The 23,619-nt window shown below is 28.6% G+C and overlaps 1 protein-coding gene across 2 annotated transcripts in view; it reads right to left on the reverse strand.

Annotated features, from left to right (window-relative positions):
- Positions 1–2,312: 2,312 nt before the first annotated feature.
- Positions 2,313–23,619, reverse strand: part of LOC135930405 (signal transducer and activator of transcription 5B-like) — a 95,118-nt gene continuing 73,811 nt past the window's right edge. The window contains exons 14-21 of one of the 2 annotated variants that reach the window (XM_065467197.1): positions 15,916–16,051; positions 15,825–15,874; positions 7,343–7,437; positions 7,152–7,297; positions 6,955–7,110; positions 5,492–5,561; positions 2,569–2,670; positions 2,313–2,527 (exon numbers count right to left, since the gene is read on the reverse strand). In XM_065467197.1, coding sequence (XP_065323269.1) covers positions 2,377–2,527; positions 2,569–2,670; positions 5,492–5,561; positions 6,955–7,110; positions 7,152–7,297; positions 7,343–7,437; positions 15,825–15,874; positions 15,916–16,051 — 906 coding nt within the window. In that variant the 3' untranslated portion in view covers positions 2,313–2,376. The remainder of the gene's footprint in view (positions 2,528–2,568; positions 2,671–5,491; positions 5,562–6,954; positions 7,111–7,151; positions 7,298–7,342; positions 7,438–15,824; positions 15,875–15,915; positions 16,052–23,619) is intronic. The other variant, XM_065467198.1, reaches the window with a different exon arrangement.

Consider the following 23,619-nt stretch of genomic DNA (forward strand, 5'->3'; position numbering starts at 1 on the left):
AGTAAAGCAAAGCTTATACTTTCTGATCGTCGCTCTAGACTTGGGGATGATAATATTAAAATATTATTATTAAAATGCAACAAATTAAAATAAATATTTATTTATATTGCTTATTTATTATACATTTACATTGTAAGCAAAAAAAAATAAAAAAAATTTGTTTCATTTGTTTCTGATTTTTTTTATAAAAATTAGCTTAAAAGTAGCTAAAGCTACTTTTGAAAAAAAGTAGCTAATAGCGCGCTACTTTTTTTGACAAATAGCTATAGCGGTAGCGCGCTACTTTTAAAAATAGCGTTTAACAACTCTGTAAATAGCTATGGAATATCGTGCTAATATAGAACACTGCAAATTATATATTTCAAGTTCGATTGGAACCGAAAAAAGATTAAAAAAATTGTTTTATCTTCATTCTCTTTTATTTCTGTAAATTCTATCCAACTAGACATTTTGTTAATATGTTGAGGGCCTGGCAGTCATACCCATCAAGACAAAAAATAAATACTTTCTACCTAAAGATATTTAAATGAGCTTTTATTTGATACCCATATCTATATTTTATGTTGATAAAAATATTCGTAACCCTCCAAGACCTAGACCCGCCCTCTATAGTGATTATTATTATTATAATAAAAAAAATATTATAATTACCTTTTATATGATACCCATATCAAAAAAAATATTTTTAAGACCCAGCCCCCCCCCCCTCCCGTATACCCACCCCCTTAGACCGCCCATTATGGGGCAGAAATTGATTTCCAGTTGAATAGATCTTTTGATTAACTATCGATTGATACCTATATCAAAAAAAATTATTTTTTACACTCCCCCCACCCCTTCCCCCTAGACCGCCCATTATGGGGCAGAGATTGACCTCCAGTTGAATAGATCTTTTGATTAGCTATCGATTGATACCCATATTAAAAAAAAATATTTTTTACACCTCCCCACCCCTACTCCCTTAGACAGCCCATTAAGGGGCAGAGATTCACCTCCAGTTGAATAGATCTTTTGATTAGCTATCGATTGATATCCATATCAAAAAAAATTATTTTTTACACCCCCACACCACCCCTACCCCCTAGACCGCCCATTAGGGGGCAGAGATTCACCTCCAGTTGAATAGATCTTTTGATTAGCTATCGATTGATACCCATATCAAAAAAAATTATTTTTACACATCCTACCCCTACCCCCTAGACCGCCCATTAGGGGGCAGAGATTCACCTCCAGTTGAATAGATCTTTTGATTAGCTATCGATTGATACCCATATCAAAAAAAATTATTTTTACACATCCTACCCCTACCCCCTAGACCGCCCATTAGGGGGCAGATATTCACCTCCAGTTTAATAGATCTTTTGATTAGCTATCGATTGATACCCATATCAAAAAAAATTAATTTTTACACCCCCCACCCTAGACCGCCTATTATGGGGCAGAGATTGACCTGCAGTTGAATAGATCTTTTGATTAGCTATCGATTGATACCCATATCAAAAAAAATATTTTTACACCCCCCCCCCACCCCTACCCCCTAGACCGCCCATTAGGGGGCAGAGATTCACCTCCAGTTGAATAGCTATCGATTGATACCTTATACTTGACATATCTTATATCATAAGGCCAAAAAAAACAAAATTAAAAACGCAACGAAACTCGTGGATAACGCTTTTAAAATAATATTCCTCTTTATTACGATTAAAACGTGATAATCCCATCCCGTATTATCATTCCTTAATTGAAAACCCTAATTTTTTAGTTATCCCTTTAAATCCCGTGAAGATCCCGGATAGTTCTGATCCCTTTAAAAATTACGACATATATATAGAGAAAAAAATAAATAAAATTGATTATTGCGTTTTTATATATTTTTTTAAAAAAATTCAGTCATACATTTCTGTTTTATTGTAAAAAGAAAAGGGAAAATATATTGAATAAAAGGTATCAAGTAAGAACATATTTGACTTTGAAAAACATTAATTATAAACAGTATAGTTTTATCAAATCTTTAGTATTTAAATTATAAATAATATAATTTTGACATTTAAAACGTTTTAGTAGTGGACTTTTAAAATAGCACCCAAGTTATAATCTAAATCATGCACACGTTAAAACAGATAAGTAACATTATTATAATTTTATAGTTAAAATCTTATATGTAATTTAGATAATTCATCTTAAAAAATTAATATTCGATCGAATAATAACTCAAATAACCGAGAAAATAATTCAAGTTGAATATATTACATATAAAATATTCGAACGTTAAAAACACTATAAATTAAATAATATGAAAACCTATTTTCAAATTTATTAAATAAATATATCTAATATTTTATTATAATGCTACAACTAATAATCTTTAAAAGGTAATTAATTTTTAAAATTGTTATTATATGAATCCATTTCTTCCGTTAAACCAGTCATCAAATTATTGGAAAAAAAATTCATATTAAAATTATCAACATCAAAGTTCGATAACAACTCTTCAGCCTCGGAATTCCATAAATCTTCAAACGGATTGCTTAAAAAATATAATTAACATTATATAACCATTTTTTTTACCTAATTTCATTTTCCATCATGGGTAATGTACTTTGGGGAGAAGATTTTTGAGTAGAGTCAGCCGAACTAGAAATTTCCACAAAATTGTTATTTTTTTTGTTCCTTTAATATAATATTAAAAATATTTCAAAAAATCTATACATGAAAAAGATATTTAAAGCAAAATAATTATTATGATTAATTTAATATAAAGTACAACTTAAAAATTACGAATCTCATTTGAATATTGGTTATATTTTTAATGCCTATTAAATACTTCAGTCCAGCGTTTATCCATAATGGTTTAGCCGAGTTTTTAATAGAAAAATTGGCTTCAAAATGTGAGACTAAAAAATCGGTAAAAACCTATAAGGGGAAAAACTAAGCCTTTCTTACTTTTATTCAAAAAAAGATACATATATTTTTATAGAGGTCTTATATTTTTAACTGCATAATGTTTTTCAAGATTTTTTGATTTTGAATATATGAGGCAGAATTATCAATAAAATATAGTCCTCCGATTCGTGGCCCGAAAAAAAATATTATATAATGTTTTTTTCAAATTCTGATTTTTGCTTGATGACAACGCAGCCTTAATTTTAGTATCCTATAATTGGTATTATATCAATGGTGGTTGCGAAATAGCCAAACACGATATTAGTATCTATCTCCAAACCAACTAAATTGACTATCCTCGTCAAAATTGACTTTTCTAATGCTTTCAATTCCATTCGCCGCCCACACTTTCTCCCACAATAATTCAACCAATTTCCCACCTTTTCCTAATTTTCCCACTCCTGTTATCATTTGTCATCTGAACTCCAAATTTACTTTCATAATCAGAAGGGAAGGTGATCCTCTGAGCTAGTTCTGCAAAGGTATCAATAAAATGGTTAAAAATATTTCAGTCGATTGTAGTCTTTTCATTGCACACCTGTATATCGGGGAATATTTTGCGCCCCTTCCCCCAAAGAGGTTGAAAGGCATTGGTCATCATTAAAACACTCCCAAAAAATTGGACCTTCATTAACGAGTAGAAAACCGAGATTTCCCCAATATATTGTTCCACCCCATTCATCCACACATACAATACTCTCGTCTCTCACTCATCTCGGCTCCTCAATCCGTGGTTTAGAATCCATCAATCACTTTTCACTAACGTATCATTTAATTTATTTCATTTTAAAAAAATCTCCAAGCATCTTCCTCCTTATCAAATTTTTTTCTTCTCAAAACATTTATTACATTCCTAAAATTTTTACACTCTCCGATTCACCTCAATTTTTTCTGATTCATTAAAATCATTTGAAACTTTCGTCAAATCTCTTGCTGAAGAGATCCTTAATTTCCTTCTTAATCATATTCATGGTTACAAGTATCACTTCCATTCGAGCTGGGGGTATCTGCTTACGTTCACCCAAAACCCTTTCTATCAGTGAATACATACATCGCTTCTCGTCTCTCATCTGATCCATACATTCGCCATCATTCCCTCTTTGACCCCTTGCTAGTCGACACCCAGACCATTTGGGAAAATTTGTTGTCCCAAACACTCCACGACCATCTTCGTGTTCACAGAAAGAGAGGGATATTCCACTCAATGAAGGTCTTTATGAAGATGATCCCACAATTTTTCACCAATCGAACCATGTATACGGTTATGAACTTGTGGAAACAATACCGAAACAACCTGGATTTGTTGCTATCCGCTGACGAGCTAAGATTTGTTATTGGATTACGGCTCAATTGTTCTACCGTACCAAAGTAAACATTGCGAAACCAGCGTTGAACAAGAGCGGACATTCCTTCTATTGCCGCTTTTATCGAGGTCGTAATGTATCCTTTTTCCTAAATTCTATTTTTAAATTTACCGCTTTTTAATTTTGTTATAGAAAAAAATAGATAGCAATTTAATAATTATATTAGCTATTATTCAAATAAAGAAACAAATAAACAGTTAAAATTATAAAATGAATTTAAAAAACAAAAAAAAATGTATTCATTTTTAATCATATTTTGTAATGAATAAAATAAAATAGATAAGTTCCCTTAAATTTCCAAAGTTATTTTTGAATATTATTTTGAGTTTATTTCTTCGTTTTTAATTAAATCGGGCATAGATTAAAAAAAATTGTGACCGGCCCTTGATAGAACTGAAGCCGAAAAAAATCCATTTTTCGAGTCTACGGGTCTAATGCAAATAGGAAATGGCACAATTTAATATTATTATATTAATTTTGCAATTTTATTGTTTGAAATTTTTTAATACATGAAATTCATTAAAAAAATGATTTAAATAAACATTTAACACCCGGTTAGATACTTAACAATCCTCAATTATATCGAATGGCTTAAAAATAGACTAATTTCTTAGTAAATGGGATACTTTTAGCAAAAGGCTTATATGTGCATAGTCGTGTTTCCCAAATCAGATATGGATACAGAGCCTTAGGAAACAAAAACATATATAATTAATCCATCTAAACAATATTCATTATGTTCCTATGATCACCTCCACTCTGAGTAATGACTTTCCTTCCAAAGAGTCAGGATGGAAAATTTCTTCTCTTCTAACTCTGTCAAAAATGGAATTAAATACTAATTGTTTATCCATTCATGGTTCTATGAATTATTGATAGTTCGATATAAAATATTTTTAATTTGTTTTTTTTAACTATATTTATTAGTTTTATTTTTATAAAATGTAGGGAAATAATTATTTCTATAAATTTATAGGTTTTTCACAACTAATTGTAACAGTAAGAAGAAAAATATAAAACTAAAAAAAATTTAGACATATATGTATAATATAAAGATAAATTATTTAATTAAAAACAGAGGCGTCATTGTCTTTAATTAAGTAAGATAATTTTAAATTGAATATGATATTTCAAATTTATTAAAAATAATATATCAAATAACCAATCAATCATTTATAATTTACTCTGCAGGAAGGGACGTTGTGGTCACCAATACTGTTCCAACATATCCATCTTTTAAATTGTTTGATTCATCTAATTAAATATTAAATCAGTATTAAACAAAATTTAACACATATATTCCGTTTATCAACCAAGTATTAAATTAACAATTTTTTATATAATATATTCGATTATGTTAAGGGAAGGGCTTAAAAATTTAATGTAAATGTTTTTATAGCTCTTCGATTATTCTGTTCCCATATTAAGCCCAAAGCCAACTCATAACATTTCATTGGAGACAATATAAACATGTGATTCCATATCATTATTTTCCTAGTTTTTATCCCCAACTTATTTCAAGGGGTATGGACTAGTATATGTAAACTGGGTCGATTTCTAAAAACGACTCGATTAAGATTTTAGGCAAAATAATATTATGTAAGCCTCGAGATTTGGCAAATAGAGATCCAAACCTTTCTGCCATCTATAAGCAAATTCTTCAGGTTTACATAATATAATTTGGGTAAAAATCTTAATTATTCCGTTTTTATCGACCTAAATTGAGCCATTTAACAATACTAGTATGGATAAGGCTGAACATTAAATTAGCAAATTTATTAAGGTCATCTTAAATTGTCAATATAGATTCAATAATTCCAACAATTGGTTGATATTAATTTTTGAAAAGAAAAATTTCGAATAAATTTTTAAAATTAAAAAGATGAATAATGTGATATGAACTTGATTATGTCTTAAAGAAAAACAAAATAGGAAAAACTAGGGCTGTACGACAGGTAATTTTACTAGGCGTAAAAATATAAAAAGGCTCAGGCGCGTAACCAGCGAAAATGAATTTAGTAAAATAATACCCCGTTTATTAGGATATTAAAAATTACAAAAAAATAGGAGAAAAAAATCCCTGTAAATAAATATATCCACGAAATAAAAATCCATAAATAAATATTTAAAAATTTTGAAAAAGTAAAGGTGAATTATCAAAAAATTATTTTAGGGATTTTTTTCCGGGGAATTATTTTCTACTTACCGGCCATAATATAAAGTCGATATTAATTAATGGTAAATTAGAAGCGTATTTATTTCTGCTGTAGTAAATTGAAATATATATGGTAAAAGAGGTAGGAATGATTGCCAAATATAAATTAATAATCATAAAGCAGTAATATTTTTGAAAAATATTTTAGCCGGTATCTGGGTTTTTTGGCTTAGGGGAAGTTGCGTATGTGCCTGTATGCATGAAGGAAAAATAATAAATCAACAAGCTAGCTTATCTTACAATGTGAAAGAGAAAGGTTGTACCCAATTAAGATCAAGGGAGGAAGGTGTAGAACTTTAAATCATTAAAAGAGAGGACATGTAGAGGAAAATAAAAAAAGTAATCCATCACATGTCCATGTTTCACCCAGAAAAAAATATTAAACCCTGTAACTTATTCAAAATAATTTAATTTTTCATTATTAAATATTACTTTCGGAAATAGAATAATATTTTCCAAATGCTATATTTTTTGATATGTCTGGATATAAAATTTTTAAATGAGGTAGATCTTTAATTCTGTCTGCAAGAGAACGTATGGAAAAATCTTTTGCTGTAAATGGTTTAAGATTCCAAACATCTAATTTATCTTGACCAAAAATAATAGTTAATCGAAAATGAATTACAAACCTGGACCTAAAGCGTTGTTAGTATCCAACCAAGCAATAGTTATACCTCCTAAAGTGGAATCGCTAAATCTTAATAAAAATGTATACTGAACTTTTTTCATTAACATGTCATGAGCGTCATTTCTACTAACAAATCCTATAATAGTACTTAAAAATTAAAAATAGTTTATAAATTATAAAAAGAATATTTACTTATCCTGCCAATGTGGCCTTAAATATTCCTTAACAATTAAGCATATATGATAAAACCATTGCCAAAATGTAAATGGCCTATTTTGTAGATGTTCCTAATTTATTATAATATTTAATATAAGTGTTGATATATATAAATATATGCCAATTTGGCGGGCGAAGTTATTAGGACATGATAATTAAGCGCAGAGATAATTCGGCCCATGTCTATTCTGCGGTCATATGACCCAAAGATAATTTGGCGCAACGATATTTGGACGCATGTCTACTCGTCGAGTGTCAATTTGATTCAGAACAAATTGAAATGGCGACAATTCCGCCAAATAAAATGATAAATAACACTTAAAGTTTTTTTTATATGTTACTTTTTTATATTTATTCATTTTTTTCTCTTTATATATATCTACATAAAACCTAATTAAAAATATTATAATTTATAAATTTATAATTATATAATTAAAAATAAATTTCTATAAATGAGTCCCCAAAAAGGAACCATAATTATGTCTAAAAATTTCTATTTGAATTTTTTGTCGAATAAAAAGGAATTCTCTGGGTTCATTTGTGAAAAGTCGTATTTTATTACCCAGATTTTTTAAAAACATAAATGTTGAAGGCGAAACATGCCCGTTAGTAGAAGTCACTACTGGAGTGAATATGAAGTTTTTAAAATGTTTGTATTTATTTGTCTTTTTAATTTCTGCCTGTGTTATAAATTTAAATTTATGTTTGAAGGGAATGATGAGACAGACACACGTGTAGTCCCATATGAGTGATTTGCCGAGGGCCAGAGGTATGGTTGTCATACCATCAGGTCTTAAACCATCTACTTGAGATAAATTTGATGGTTCAAGATTGTTTGGAATGTGTGCAGATGTTAAGATTCTATTTATTATATGGTTTACAGCTGAGTGGCGTTGATGTCGCCCTTGACTAAAAATACAATTTAAGCCATGTCTACCCTTTGAATCAACGGGTGATTTGCATTTGATGCAGGCATGAGGCTGTACTATATCGCAACCTAGACGTAAACCAATGGTTACTCTCAGTTGTTCATCTGATAAGAGATTACCAAGGTTGCGACTAGGGAGTGATTCTAACCATTCATGACCACCAAGTCTGTCAGATAATTGGAGGAGTTGAATGCAATCTAAGGGTGGATTGATTGATGTATCTGTTTGGTATTTCGAGATTAAAGGTGTGAAAAAATTTTTGTGTGATGATTGATGGTAATACGGTGTTAATGGTTTTTGCCTTCCATTTGTCAATAGCGTCGTCTAATAAACGATCGGTAGGGCATATGAAGCCAGAAATCATAGAATTGTTAAATAATCTAGATGATACGAATGATGATAAGGATAAAAGTTTGAGCGGACAAAAATCTAAACCGCCTAGTTTAGAAGGTAGCTGAGCAAGTGACCAATTGAATGAGTTTAAATTTATGTTTAAAATTTTTTCCAGAAATATTTTAAATTTATCCTGAATTTTAGATATGAATTTATTGTTTTTGAAAAAAGATGATGATCGGAAAATGTGCATAAATTTAGGTATGTAGAGGCATTTGCGAATTAAAAATAAAGATTGATGAGCTAGTAGGAGACTTAGAATGTGCTCCATACTGTAAAAGCTTTTAAAAATCTTGTGGAGAAAATCTTCCGACTTGGTCGCATTAGCTAATGGAGACCCAAGTAAGGTTAAGCTGACAGGAGCAATGATTTTGTAACTTTCCAACTTTTGTGGCTTATTGTTTAAGAAACATAATTCTGTTTTATTTATGTTGAGTACCAGGCCGATAGCTTGGGAATTGATTTCCAGGTGTTTTAAGGCTAGTACATTAGCTGAAGGGCCACAGATGGTCCCATCGTCTAAATACCATAGATTAAGATCTAGGTTGAAATTTTGTTTAATTTGGTAGATGAGATGATGGATTCCAAAACAAAAAAGAAGAGGTCCTAATGGATCCCCTTGTTGGATGCCCTCTTGGGATAAAATCTGATAAGATCCATATGTCAAAGGCGTCTGAAAACCATATGAGGATTCAATAAATTTAGAATAACAGGGAAAAGTTTTATAGAAGAATTTTAAAAATGAGGTACGATGTAGGCTATTGAAGGCATTTTTGAAATCTAGTTTACATATTACAGAATCAGGTGGTGGTTTTCTAAGTAAATTCTTAAGGTATGAGCCGCTATTTCACAGCCACCCTTGATCCCAAAACTAGTTGATAAGAATTTAAAATGCTGACAGCATCATGTTTGATGTGTTCGATTATGATTTTGGCTATTAATCTTCTGAAAAAGGAGCCTACTGAAATGGGAAGGGTACCATCATCTGGCTTAGACAAAGCAATTAGACGTGAACCAAAAAGAATTAGGTGAGTTTGTATTGGGATATCATTATTTATTATATTATTACAAAAAGTTGTTAAAACCTTGATGACAGAACTATGGGAAGGATTTTTTGAATTAATTAAGTATTGAAAATAGGAGGGTCTGAAACCATCAAGACCACCTGCTGAGTTTTTATTGAAAGAATTGATAGCATTGACTATTTCATCACTGGTAAAAATTACAGTCTGGTGGATTGGAGAGATGGGTAGATTATCTGTAGAAGCTTCAGGATGTAGTTGTTTCAATAGTTGTAATGTTTCTTCATTGATAGGAGAAAGGTGGTTATCTGAGGATATGAATTTAATTGCACCACCTATGTCACCTTGATCTATTTTATTTGATATTATTTTGCATTTGTGTGTTATATCATCTACTTGCTTTTTAACATTATGATTGTAGTTAATCATTTGAATAGTGTTAATATTATCAATGTTTGATTTTATTTGTTCATGTAATGGGGTCTCTTTGTTGTATAAGACATTTATGAGAGAAGGTTAATAAGTCTTCCCATGATTTTATACAATTTAAGTTATCATTAACTTTTGTGATAAGTTTAATAACAAAATTTGAAATTAGGTTTCTAGAATTATTTGGTAGATGTCAGTAGCGTAGCTACGGGGGTGGTTTTCGGGTTTGGACCCCTCCCAGAGCAAATTTTTTTTTTTAGATTATACATTCAAAAGACTTAAAAGTGACTTTGTATCAAATAAATACCATTAATATTTATATTTTTCTGGTTTTGATGTTTGACTAAGGATATTCTATTACTATTGAAATTATTCTGGGTAGTATTATTATAAAGTCATTGAGAATAATATACTAAATTATAATGACATATTATTCATGCATTTAAAAAAATATTTATTATATATTGTCGAAATATGTATGGACCCCCTCTAAAGAAAATTCCTAGCTACGCCATTGGTAGATGTGTTAAAGTGGATCCTTTTTTCCATTCAAAAAATTTTTCAAGAAAATCTGTGTTAATAGGGGGAGGATGAGGCTCAATAATATTTAATAAGGGTTTGGGTATTGTTAAAATTTCATTGGTTAAAGATTTTTGAGAGGAAGGACATGTTGACCCTTTGTAACTATGTTTGTATAAAAGATTGCCCTTTGTCACTTTAATTAGTTTAGCACAGATGCTACAAATTGTTGACATTGTTTTATTTTATTTTTTAACATAAGAATATTTTTATTATAAAAATTAAAATTTCTTAGCAAAACTATGTATATAGGATTATGAATATTTAAATTGATGTTACAAAATTGCTTGTTACAAGTTTGAGGGTATGTCTAATGTGCAAGAAAACTATGAGAGGTATTGTTTGTAATTTTGATCCTGCACATCTAGGCAATGATGGGCCAAAGAGACAGTTATGATTTTTACGTTTTCGGCAAGTAATTTGATTAATTTTATGAATGATAAAAATAAAAGTATATTAAAAAATTATTATTTTCGTTTCATGGATAGATGATCGAATATATAATGGGCGAAACAATATTTCATTTGTTGATTTAGTGTCACGTCATTTAAACGTGGAAATTTACCGTGGTCAATTGTTCGCACAATGCATAATTCAGCGAGCAAATTTTGGCATGAAGAAGCAAATTAAAATTTTTAAATATAAATAATACCGCAAGGTAATTCTAAAATTTTTACTTATTTTCTAAAATAATTTCTATTCTCTAGCATCCAAACCAATATTATATTTAGAGACAAAAAACCTCTTGTCGGGAAAAAAGATACAAAAAAATAATGTTGTTTTTTTCTGTTTTTTAAAAAAAAAAATAATACAATTAAAATCCTTATGGGAAATATATTCTGCCAACATCATATTTCAAACTTCTCATTATTATAATCATCTTAAATATAATCTACCAATTATCAAAAATGCCGGTATAGAAAAATCTTATAGAATTCATTGTATTTTAAGCCTTCAAAATGCAATTTTCATACCCATAGTCACCAACATCTTGGGAATCTTTGAGGATGAGGCTTTCCAATAGATCAAAAGTCTAGGAAAAAAAATAACTGTAGATACCGATGATCCAAATAAAGTATTATATCTCGAAAGAGGGTCTATGATCTAACTTCTCAAGAATTCACTGCTCCCTGTAAAAATTAATAATTTAGCTTTTTTCATAGTATCCTTTTTTAAGTCATTCTTTTACTATAAATTTTTTTTATAAATACCACGGTCAATTCAATATGATCAAATTTAAATAAATGTTTTTTACGTCAATATTAACTTTATTTAATATATATATATAATATTATAATGAATCTATAATATTAAAATGCATGATATTTTCTTAATTCATTCCATAGATAATGTTTCGCACTCCTTGGTAGAGTCTTGTTCCGTTCAATATCATTATTTTCTTTATTATTTTTAATAAATCTTAAGCTATGATATACTCTTACCAATTTTCCTGTTGTAGAAGTCTTCAATCGTTTTCTGTTTTTCGTATGAATATTGCCTCAAAACGACCAATTTCTTTCTGAAAAGAAGTCGAACTAGTAAATGTTAGTAAAATATTAGCTACTTCATTAATGGGCAAGGTGGACAAATTGCATTCCACCAATTTGAGGTCGAAACTGATTGTTTCTTTATTAAATATGCCGCTTTTACTTTTAAAATTTTATATATCACTTAAAATATTTAAGTATCACCAACTTGTAAAATACCTAAATCTTGTATTATATCACATGCTTCAAGAAAATTTGTACTAGTAAGATCCTCCCCTAGATATTGGGGGTCCAATAAATAAGCAGCATTGTGAGGACATGTATTTAGATCATTTTTTTTCTCTTTTCAAACATAACTTCTATTTTATTTTCTTCAGGTGGAGAAAATATAGAATAGTGGCATGATTGTATTATGTGTTTTTCCAAATTAAGCATCTCGTTTTTTATGTACAGCCCTTGCGCTTTCAATAATGAGGTAGCTAAAGGTTGTAGTATAACTAAATATTTAATATTTTTCGTCCAAAATATTTCTGTCGTAATTGAATAAAAATATTGAATTATATTTTTAGATTTGTAAAAGTTTGTTTTTACTTAAGTCATGATGATTTTTATCTAATTTTATTTTAATCGCGTTAATTATATATTTTTAGATCTTGTAAAATGATTTTAGTCATTATATTTTACAATTTTTAAGTTATTTTTAGTGTATAATTATAATTATGATACGATAATTTATAATAAGGTATTTTTAGCTTATAATTTAAATTTGAGGCATGAGTAGGGGGTTTATAATTTCAAAAGAAGATATTTTTAGTTTGTTAATTTTTAATTATTTTTTTTAATTATTATTCGCTCCCTTTTAAATTAATTAAATTGATAATTTTTTTGGTTTTATAAAATTGTAAATTTTGAATTTGATATTGCGTTGTAATTTTTCATTGATATTAGTTTAATAATAAAGTTAGGAGTTATATATTATTTCTGTTATAGAGTTATATTATTTCGGTGTAATATGGCACAACGTAAAAATTTATTCATTTAATATCTTATTAGTAATTTCTATGGGATCACATACAGCTTCTTCAATAACTGATGCTTTCAGGGCTTTCTTATATTCGTTCCATAAATTTTATTGATGATGCTCATCTTGCTTTGCTAATTGTACATAATGTAAATGGTATACCATGTTGATTCTTATTACGGGAATATACTGCAGTTGGTATGTGTTTATTCTTGAAATATAACAATTTTTTAATTATTAAAATATGGTAACTAAGTCGTTCAATCGTTCAAAATCGTGAAAAAATAACTGCAATGTATGCGCTGCACATAACATTGTATATGATTATAATAAGATTCAGATTCTAAAATTCTCCAGGCTGCTTTCATGTTAGCGGCATTATCAGTAACTAAAGAATATACTTTTACCAGATTCATTACATTTTTAAATTCCTGGGCAATATAATCTGCAGTATGGCGATTTTCCTTAGTATTTAAAAATTTGTAGAATACTGGAACTGGCGTCATCAACAATAAAATTAATAATATAGTCGTTTATGATGTTGCTCCAGCCATCTGATACAATTGATAAGTGAGGAGCTTTATTTATTATATCTGCAACTCTCGTCCATATCTCCTGACGCTTTTTTTAGAAGATATCCAGCGAGCAACCTTCGCCTGGGGACGTATATTTTTTAAGAATTTTTAGGGATTTTCAGTGACGTGGAAAGGTAAATTGCTCGCGTATATAGCCTTTGCAAATAATTGATTGAGCTCATTTTTTTTCTTTGAGATTTATTATATCTATAAAACCGGTTATACAAGATTGAGATTTACATTTAATGGCCTTGATTGTAGATTAATCAGAGATAATGGAATCAAATTTTCATGAGTCACAAGTAAAAATATTGTCAAATTGATAATCATTCTCACTAATTTCACCTAATTCTTCGTTAGAGCTAAAAGTATTACAAATTACATTTATGTGATTTTTTGTAGAGGTTGTTATTTTGAAATTTGAAAATTTTTTTCCTTAATTATGACAGGGCACATAGTATAACTGCGTAATATATGCTTGATCATAACGTTGGTAATATAGGACTTCTTGCAAAACCTGTATATCGCTTTAACTGATTTACATCGCGTACTTCGAAAATGTTTTCAAACTTGATGCTTTGGTTTGACCATAATCCCTAATATATTAAAATTTAACTATAAAAAATTGATTATTGTAAGTTAATCAATCTTAATTATTTTTTATTTATCCATCAATTATTTTTTAATTATCCACCAATTATTTCAATAATTTGGCTTAATATTATATAAAATATAATATAACCAGAACTGAATAAATTATTTTGTAAATCTGACCAGAACAACTAAAAAGAAAATTAATTTATAAATTCAAATGTAGCATGTGGAAGTAAAATAAATGAAAATTAATATAATTTGTACTCGGCTATATATTAAATAAAATTTAAATTTATTAAAAAATAAACCATGACAGCTAAATTATTATATTATTTATTTTAGTAATAAAAAAAATTCTTTTGTTTCCGATTCCTTCATGAAAGAAATATATTTTTAAATAAATTGTAAATGTAACCTAATAAGATTGATAAACATGCTTTTAATGCATACTAGTTAATTATATTAAATTATTTATTAGCCTATAATATTTTAGCATTCCTGTCAATAGACCGACATGCCAACCATGATAAATACCCATACTTATAAAATTTAATTTTTTTAATAGAATAATGTTTCTGTTATTTTTATCCGAGATATAAATATCGAATCTACAATTGAAATGTTAATATAAGCAGCTTCCATAACTAAAAATTATAAAATATAGGCATTTGAAAAATATTCAGTGTTTGTTGTTAATTTGGCTAAAATATGTGTAAAAGGTACTTTAATTAAATTGTTAACATGGTCCTACTAGAGTTGCTTTATTATTAATAAATAAACAAAAATTGCTGGGAGGCATCAAGTACAACGCCGAATTATATTTGGGTACAAATACCGCGTTGAAATGACATGCGCCGAATCATCCGTACCAAAATGTTTCTGAATTGTCGCGCGCCTAATTGATACTGCGCCGAATTCACTACTGTCTAATTGTCGCTGCGTCAATTTGGCTACCAAACATTAGTGGATGCACTCTAAGCGCTTAATCATTTTGCCGATAATGCCTAATTATCACTGCGCCAAATCATCATGCGCCCAATTCTCTTGACAAAGCCAAATTGACATGCGCCGAAATAACGCATTGATAAATTGTATTATTTTGGTGTAATGAAAAGTGGTCTAAAAATAAAAAGCTCAGAACTATAAAATAAAAATTTCACTTTCAAGTAATATAACGGCTAACGAGTTTATTTATAAAATGATGGAAACAATAAACTTCAAATTATAATATTTTAAATATTATTAAAATAGCTTTATCAGTCCAATAGAATTAGAGTTTCAATTTTATGCGGTAAAGTCAAATATGAATTATTATCTTTAGTTAAATAGGTACAGATATGTAATTTTTTATGATAAATAATAAAGAAAGTCAATTCCTCAAAATCAGTTATGTTTTTCTCGATAATGTGAGTATAATATATATTATTACTTTATTAAATTGAGCAATTGTAATAACAGGTGAGGTTTCATATTTAGCACCTAAAATATCTTCGATACTATCATTAAACTATAAATTTAACCTGATATTTTAGTACTAAGGTAGTAGAGGTCTTCTTCGGATAGTCCTTTGCCTACCATTGAAAAAAATTTATAATTTAACATTTCCGCTAATTTTATCCAAGGAACTTCAGCCCAAACTTTAAATGGTTCCCGATTCTAAATCAAATATAGATGCGTGAAAATATTTCATTTAAGGATATAATATAGACCTTTAGAACTATTCTTTAGGGTAAGATGAATAATTACTTGATTTTATATAAACTAAGGGTGTCATCATACTAATTAAGATTTTATAGTTTTACAATTAAAACAAAATAAATAGGTAACCCATTAAGTTAATAAACCAGTTATAATGTTCCATATTAAAATTAAATTATTATATTAATGTGGCAAAAACTATATAACTTATTTTAAATATTAACCCTTTGACGCCCAACTTTTTAATAATTAAAAAAAAAATCTTTTTCTACAAATTATTCATTTATACACTCCATAGATGCCCAAAATATTTTCAAAATTTTATTTTAAATACACAGGTAAAAAAAAATGATGATGCAATTTGACATCATCAGGCTTATACAAAAAAATACAAATATCTATTTATTATAAAAATCACGAAAACAATTTCTATATTGATTAAAATATAAATTATATTTTGCACATTTTGTCTATGCATTTATGCATAACTTGTAGCTTTGTTTCGCAGGAATTCGGTCAATGACCAATGTTGTCATATCTGATATCAGATATAGGAGCCATTATAGAAGAACTTTTTTTAAAAATTATTGTTCATTATAAGATATCTATGATTTTCTTTTATTAATTTTGCCTGCCGATAACAATGCGTTGACATTATGTGTTTTAAATTTGATAAGTTTCAAGAATTTATTCTCTTTTTTCATGGCATATTTGCCGCCTATACAAAAAGCCATGAATTTACTACATACATATCAATGAGATGAAAAATGTTCTCAGGTAGAACCTTTTACCTTTAATGTCTATACTATAACATTAAGCAAGTATATCATGTAAATCGACTCCTTCCATACCTTCATTATATATTTTTAATATATTTGGTGGGCACTTCAATATATTTTTTGCTACTTAGTTACCATCTTTTTACATTTTATATAGGAGAACACCGACAAATGATGAGATGACGTGCACAAACTTATTGTCATAACATTTGGCATTTCTTTTTTATCAACTTTACATACATAGCTCCCCACTTATCTCTAATTCTGATGTTGGATTAGTTTGATTTCCCGCATAAATCTTAAAATCATATACAATACCGTATAAATTTAGTTCACATATATTATTTAGTATATTATCTGAAATAAAAATTTTTAAGTAGATATGGAGTTAATATATTGGTTGAAGTGGAAAATGAATTAGTATAATTTGTGTCCAACTGATGGATATCACCTGCTCTCCATTTCATATTATTTTAGATGATAATATTATCATTATTTTCTGGATCTTCTATCTCGACTTGAAGATTATTAGATGTTGGTGTTGATAAAGTTGGAGGAGAATCATCGTAAAAAGTGTGCAAAATATCTTCTTAATTGTCTGATTCATCGATGTGGGACTAGTATTAAATTATTTGTCATCTAATAATTATACAGATTCATTTAAAAAATATAATAAATGTAAAATTATAATATAAGTCAGAGGAAATATGTCTTATTAACGTCAAATTCAAAATTGGTGTGGTCTGATTGGATTTAGAATAATTGGTGAAATATAATTATAACTTTATTATAAATATAAAATAAAATAAATGTTTTAAAAAGGTATTCTAATATCACAATGACTTATTTTGGCATCATGCACTTTAAGTTGATATAAAAAAGAGCATATTCCTTTTTAATAAAATAATTATTCATAATATTATACTCTTATCCTTAATAATGAACAAAAAATTTTGAATTATTAAATATTATCCACAGAATTCGTTATATTGTCGTTATAAAATCATATAATTTAAATGGTAAAAATAAAATTATGAAAATATGATTGGATGAAATTTAAAAATAAAACATTATGAGTTAATAATTTTAATAAAATACGAATATTTTTATTATATAAAGTTAATTAATCTATAGGCTTTTATAAATTTAAAATATATAATTATATTATATGATGTCAAAACAAATCGTGAGACGTCAAAGGGTTAATATTATTTCTGATGTTCAATAAAGAAACAATAATTTTCTAGAGAATTAGAGATTTTTCAAAAATGAGATTCACTTTTCTTATTCATACCATAATTAATAAAGAATTCAATATAAAAAAAATAATGAGCATAAAAGTTTATTTTTAAACTTGTATAATTCGAGCAAAATTTTAGATCAGGGATCCAAATCGAACTTTTATTTATCTAACCTGAAACGTTAAATAATTCTCTATCCGAACTGTTAAAATGCATGTGAACTATTCTTTTAAAAAATATTCAATTTTGATTGATAAGTTTCGATCACAATTTTTATAAATGTTTGTATATTGCTCTTTTAGAACATTTTTTAAATATTTTTAACTTCTTTTTTATGTATTCAAATTTTAAAAGCGCTCATTAATACTTAGGGATAAATTATTAAGTTGCTATAAATAAGTGTGGAAGATTCTGAATGATCTTTATCTGAAGATGATTATTAGAAAGTTTTCTTAAAAAAAAGGATAATATAAACTGCCATTTGTCGAAGATATACATAAATTAATTAAAATATTTTTAATATTCTCTGATTGTTCTAAATTAAAGAACTAGATTACATGAATTATATAAATTGTCTACTATGTTGTGTCGGTTACTCAAGTTAGCGTAGAGAGAAATGTTTTCAACAAAAAAATTTATGAGGTAAATCTACAATATATATTTTACAGTTCACTATTATTTTTATTAAGTAAATAATGTTCTCAAAATATTGCAGATAATAAATTATGCTTATTTGTATCATTTATAAATTAGATATTATGTGCAATTAATAATAAAATAAATGTTTTTTTTAATAGTGCTGTAAATGGACTTTAAAAAAGAAAAGCGTTACTCGTTAGGTTTGAAAGAGGGAACACGTTTACCGTTATTCATAACCTTGTGAAAAAAGGAATGCGTTATCCAAAATTCAAAAAATTACGCGTTATTCCTTACTTAAAAATTATTAAATATATAGAAATTTTCTTTTCATTTATTATCTTTCCCATAGATAATATAAAATTATTGTAATAATTTTTATTTACAATTGATTTTCAAAACTTTGATCGGATAAACAAGAGCTCTTAAGCTCAAAATAACTTTCACTGTGCCACACTAAATTTGGGCAATTTTATGTTTTTAGCCCGTTTAAACTATATTTTTAAAATATAGTAGCTCAAATTTGAAAGAAACTAATATACATGTCTTAATTTAACGGATAGCCGATATTTAGCCATTAGCCAACTGTACTAAAGACATGTTCAATTGGCGCAGATGGTGGGAGGAGTGTGGAATTTATTTAAAATATTAAACGAATGATTTTAATTTTCAAAAAAACTATTAGCTCATTAATTTATCTTTATCAGAATTTAATCGATTAATTTTTTATCTTCATATGTTTTTTTAGATTTAGGGTGCTTAATATATTCTTTACAAAATAAATTATAATATTATACAATTTACATTAACGTGGTTTAGAATTGGAGCGCTCGACATTAGAAAAACTTATAGATTAAAAATACAAGTAAAAAATTGTGAGGTAATTTATAATACTATTTTCAAATGATGGCCTAAAAAATTTTCTCAATTTTTGTTAGAATTTTATTAGATAAAATCAAAATGCAAAAAATTAACATGAATTATTTTTTTATTGCGAATGTTTCATTTCAATTTTTAATAAAAATAAAATAAACAGATGTAAAATTCTAATTTATTGATAGAAATAATAATTTGAATAAAAAATTATGACAATATTTAACTGATTAAATATATATTTTGTAGTAAATGAAGAAAATGAATGGAATAATAATATTAGTTGTGCAAAGGTAGAAGGTCCAGGGTGTAAATTTGGCAAGGACGAGATAAGGAGAGCAGTGAAAAAGATGAAGAAAGGGAAGGCATCGGGTTTAACGATGGTGGTATCAGAGATGTTTAAAGGTTCTGATGATTTAGGGATTGAATGGTTAATGAATTTAGCAAATCAGATTGTCACAGAAGGTACTATTCCCGAGGACTGGCGAAGAAGTATAATTATCCCAGTATACAAGGGGAAAGGTGATCCTTTAGATTGTGGGTCTTACAGAGCTATTAAACTCTTGGAACATGCAATGAAAGTATTTGAGAGAGTGTTAGAAAAGCGGATAAGGGAACAAATCAAAATTGATGAAATGCAGTTTGGTTTTACATCGGGAAAAGGCACGATAGATGCAATTTTTGTGGTGAGACAAATTCAGGAGAAGTATCTTGCGAAGGAAAAGAAACTCTATTATGCGTTTGTTGATTTGGAGAAAGCATTTGATAGGGTGCCGCGTGAGATTACAAGATGGGCCTTGAGAAAATCCGGTGTGGAGGAATGGTTAGTTACCGCAGTGATGGCAATGTATGTTGGAGCACAAACAGCAGTACGGACGGATCATGGTGATAGTGACAGCTTTGAGGTGAAGGTAGGACTTCATCAAGGATCCGTGCTGAGTCCATTATTATTTATCTTAGTAATGGATGTGGTGGCTAGAGAAATGCGTGAAGGACTTCCCTGGGAGATATTATATGCAGATGACCTTGTATTAATGGCAAACAGTTAGGGAGAATTGAGGGATAAAGTTAGTAAATGGAAGATGACTATGGAAGCAAAGGGCCTGAAAATGAATGCATCAAAAACAAAGGTGATGATTGGTGGGGAAAATCTAAAGATAGAAGAATCAGGTAAGTGGCCTTGTGGTGTATGTGGGAAAGGAGTTGCTAGAAATTCTATCCAATGCATCAGATGCCAGAAATGGGTACATAAAAGATGTAGTGGGAAAAAAGGCAGTTTGATGTTAGAAAGAATGACCTTTATTTGTAAAACATGCATGAAAGGGATACATAATAATGATAACCTAAAAAATGGTGGTCTGGATATTGGCAATGGGTTAACCCTAGAAAAAGTGGATAAGTTTTGTTATTTAGGTGATATGCTAAACGCAGATGGTGGTGTAGATTCTGCTGTTGTTGCAAGGATCAGACAAGCTTGGAAGAAGTTCAGAGAGATGTCATCTATTCTTACAAATAAAAAAGTTTCTCTGAAGTTAAAGGGGAAAGTTTACGTAAGCTGCGTGAGGAGTTGTTTAGTTTATGGCGGTGAAACATGGGCAATGAAAGCAATTCACGAAGCCAAATTAGAAAGAACAGAGATGAGGATGGTTAGATGGATGTGTGGGGTATCTCTGAGAGAGAGAAAAACTAGCAAGGAATTGCGAGCAAGATTAGGTATAGAAATGATTGGTATGGTAATGCGACGAAATAGACTAAGATGGTTTGGGCATGTGGAACGTATGACAAGAGATGACTGGGTAAAGAGATGCACAATGATGGAAGTAGGAGGATCAAGACCTAGAGGAAGACCCAAGATGACGTGGACAAATGTGATAGCGGCGGATATGAGAAGCTTGAATCTTACAAGTATTGATGCTCAGGACCGTCAAAAATGGAAAAGAAAAATCAGAGGGAAAACTGGCCTACCCGGGTAAACCTGGAAATCGCCATAAAACGGAGAAGAAGAAGAAGAAGAAGTAATTTAAGGTGCCCAACGGTTGATCGGAAATAATTACTCGGCTTAAATTATTTATAAAATTTTAAAAAATCATAATATGTAATAAAATTAAAAATTTTCTTCCATATATTTTAAGAAAAAATTGTAAGTAACGTTTTGCGTTAAAGTTAATCAAACAAAAAAGAGTTACAAGCTGTCCTTTGAAACAAGTAACGAATAGCGTTTCTTTTCTTCAAAAAAAGTAACACTTTTAGTAAACGACGTTACTTAAAACCAGTTTTAAGATGTTCTAACCAAATCGATATTAATATTTTTAAGAACCGAACCTGAGTCGTCACTTTTATTTGAACCCACACCTGAAGTGATATTTGCTTCGGTTCAGATCCCTAAAGATAAATTTTTGAGCACGGCACGAATAAACAGACCTAATGCAGATTTCTATATATTTTTGTTAAACAATCCCTTAGAGATCGAATCTCGGTCTCAATCTTTTCAAAAAAATAGTATCTCACTCCAGTATCGAAATCTTTTTTTAAAAAAACGTCATGATTTCGATCATTTTAAATAGTCGATAGATAACAAAAAAAATTAATGCGGCATTTTTTCGATGAATAGGTGGTCTAAACTAACTATCTATAAACAAAAAAATTGATATTATTTTATGTACTTAAAACTCAAATAAAAGAGCGGTGCTCTCAGTAGCGGGAGCTAGTTCTTCTTGGAATTATCAGAAAGGGATTAAAAAGGAGCGTTAACAACTCTGCTAAATATGATATTGTTTGATTAGATTTGATTCTAATAATTTTAATAAAAATATTGAGGAAATTTAAAATTCTGGTAGCCTTAAGAATTAATTAATAAGATTTCAACTCAATTAAAAAAAAAAATCCTTATAGTGATATTCGATTAAGTATAGTGCTTTTAATTTAACCCAGCCCTTTAATTATAGTTGTTTATTTTGGTGTTCAACTAGAAATATTTCAGGTTAATGCGGATTTTAAAAAACCGGTCGAGCTGGGAAACTTTATTGAAAAATTGATAGCGAGCCGGGCGTGGTAAAAACTAATTCCCACCGGGCAGGGCTGAGAATCTTGCCGTTGGCACACCACCGCTACATATATATTTAGATTCTTATTGAAAAGAAAACTAATTATATATTCAAAATAATTGTAATTTTATAATTATCGTGTGATATTTAAATTTGCCGGACATAAAGATAATTTTGAATTTAACATCAACACCGGCGTAGAGAAAACCTTTTCAGTGCTATTTATCTCAAAGAATATGGCATTCTTGCTCACTTAAAATGGAATCATAATCTGTGCATGTTGTAGAATGTTTATTTGCTAATCTAGTCAAATATTCTGTATTTGATCTTTTGGTTTTCAATCTCTACTCTATAAATTTAAGATCTTTAATAATAAATTCCGACGATGTGCAATTTCGCGCTATTATATATTTCGACATAATTTTAATTTTTGAAATCTTGAGGCTAGAAGAGAAGCAACACTTATATAATTCTTGAAATAAAAAATAAATTAAAATACTTATTTAATATTACTTGCAGATCGCAAACAGAAAATCATAACGCAAGTTTTTTAAATATTTATCATAAGTGAAATAATTTTAGAGCTATCATTATCATTTATTATTAAATATATTTTATTTTACTTCTGATAAGGTCAAGTTTAATATGGGTCATTTTTGTGTTAGAAATTCAACTTTCTCTTTAAATTTCGAAAAAAAATTAAATAGTTCTTCAATAAGATCCGATTCATAGTAAGTTTGAGATATTGCTTTCGAATTCTTTTCAAAACATTATTAATGATATTTTTTTAGCTCCAGATGTGCTTTCGAGCGTAATATACAATGCCATCTTTGAAACATTTAATTTTAATGTTCTCATTTTTTTTAAAACTATCAATTATCTATTTACTAATTTCCAATTATATACTCCGTCTATTTAATATTATAATATCTTTTTAAAAAACTAATATAATA

Source organism: Gordionus sp. m RMFG-2023, chromosome 5 (assembly GCF_954871325.1).
Source record: "Gordionus sp. m RMFG-2023 chromosome 5, tfGorSpeb1-WG-v2, whole genome shotgun sequence".
NCBI classification, from domain to species: domain Eukaryota; kingdom Metazoa; phylum Nematomorpha; class Gordioida; order Chordodea; family Parachordodidae; genus Gordionus; species Gordionus sp. m RMFG-2023.